The following is a 1,779-nucleotide window of genomic DNA, read 5'->3' on the forward strand; positions in this document are numbered from 1 at the left end:
AAGACACTTCACCCCAAATTGCTCCTGTGGGGATTGACCACAGTACTGAATGTATGTAAGTCACTTTGGATAAAAGCGTCTAACAAATGACATGTGATGCAATGTAATATAAAAACGTGTCTGAAAATGAGCTGATCAGATTTTGGCCACTTTATGATGTCATAAAGATGTTTTGGCTTGAGTAACCATTAGCCAATCACCAACCAAGGTAACCCCCCCCTTATCACCTGAATCTCCTCCTAGAGCACCATTGTGTTCTTTTTAACCAAATCTCTCTCAGAGGGCCGTGGTGGGTGGCTCCTTATTTTCATTCTAAAGTAACAGACAGAGAATCAGCACTTTTGAAACAGGGCTGAAACAGAGGGGATTATGGGATGCTGCAATGATCTGTTTGGTGTTTGGAGCCCAACACTTCAGAGAGATGTTTTGTATATATCTGAGAGCTATAATATATTGATGAACAACATTATAATATGGGAGCTTTAATATGTGTTCTTCTTAATCCTAATTTCCTCTCCTTCCTCTGCAGTCCTATGGGTGAGGTGTTCCGTGCGCGGCTGAGGCAGTTTCCCTCCTTGGTGACATGTTGCACCATAGACTGGTTCAGCGCCTGGCCGGAGGAGGCTCTGCAGGCTGTGGCTACATCGTTCCTCAATGAGCTGCCTGAGCTAGACGTCAGCCCCACAGCCATGAGGGGACTGGTGAGCATGCTGCGTGTGTGTCAGTGGGATTTATTGATAAGTTTGAATATCGTAACATACATTCAAAAAAATATTTTCTTAAATATAAAATGAATTAAGAAAACATAGAAACAAACCTCACCGTCATTCATAATGTGTCGACAGTTTGCACAGCATTTGACAAGGATGGGGAAAAATCACCCAAACAAATGCGCAAATGTAGTTTTATACCTTTGTCAAATAAATAGGGAATATAGTTTGTCTGCAGAGAAAAGAAACTACAATCAAAAATCAAACAGCAATGAAATAACTTTTTACTAAGCACACGCTCAACAATGAATTCCCTTTTGCAGACATTGATGTGTGTGGAGATCCACCAGATGGTAGCCAGAAAGTGTGATCAGTACCTGGCTGAGCTTTCCAGGCACAACTACGTCACCCCCAAGAGCTACCTGGAGCTGCTGAAAATCTTCTCAGATCTCACCGTGCGCAAGAAGCAAGAACTGTGCAGTGCTCGTCAGCGCATGAAGACCGGCCTAGACAAGGCAAGGCACTGAAACAAAGGAGGGAAACAGCAATAGAAAATACATTTGTTTTTGTGTACTTGTGATGAATAAGCGTTTCTGTCATCCCATAGCTCCTCAGCACAGCAGATGATGTGAGTAAGATGCAGGAAGAGCTGGGGACGATGAGGCCACTTTTGGAGGAGGCCACCAGGGACACTGAAGTCACCATGGAGACCATCAAAGTAAGGGAATTAAGACTTAGAGCAGGGGTGTCAAACTCAATGCCCGGGGGCCCGCGACTTCGTTTTCTGTGGCCCCACAAGAGCTTGCAAAGAATATAATATGTTTGTTATCAGGTTACATGGCGATTTACAGAAGCACGTTGCCCATAAACTACATGTCCCACCATGAATCTCAAATTTGACTTTTTTTCGCAGAATTTGCATTTTTTCTCAAAATGTTACTCCTTTTTCAAAATGTTACTTTTTTTTCAAAATGTCACTTTTTTAATTTGCTTTTCTTTTGAAATCGTTTTGTGACATTCTCACTGAAAAGACTTGCAATTATTTGCCCTAGACTTCTGCTTTCAGACG

The 1,779-nt window shown here is 42.3% G+C and overlaps 1 protein-coding gene across 1 annotated transcript; it reads left to right on the forward strand.

Annotated features, from left to right (window-relative positions):
• Positions 1–525: 525 nt before the first annotated feature.
• LOC104962731 (dynein heavy chain 1, axonemal-like) lies at positions 526–1,428 on the forward strand (the record flags this gene model as incomplete). Its single annotated transcript, XM_010791223.1, has 3 exons — positions 526–701; positions 1,034–1,225; positions 1,318–1,428. Coding segments are annotated over exons 1-3 (471 nt in total), but the record flags the coding sequence as incomplete, so codon positions are not given.
• Between the last annotated feature and the right edge of the window lie 351 nt (positions 1,429–1,779).

The sequence above is a fragment of the Notothenia coriiceps genome, unplaced genomic scaffold (genome assembly GCF_000735185.1).
Source record: "Notothenia coriiceps isolate Sejong01 unplaced genomic scaffold, NC01 NC01_scaffold00035335, whole genome shotgun sequence".
NCBI lineage: Eukaryota > Metazoa > Chordata > Actinopteri > Perciformes > Nototheniidae > Notothenia > Notothenia coriiceps.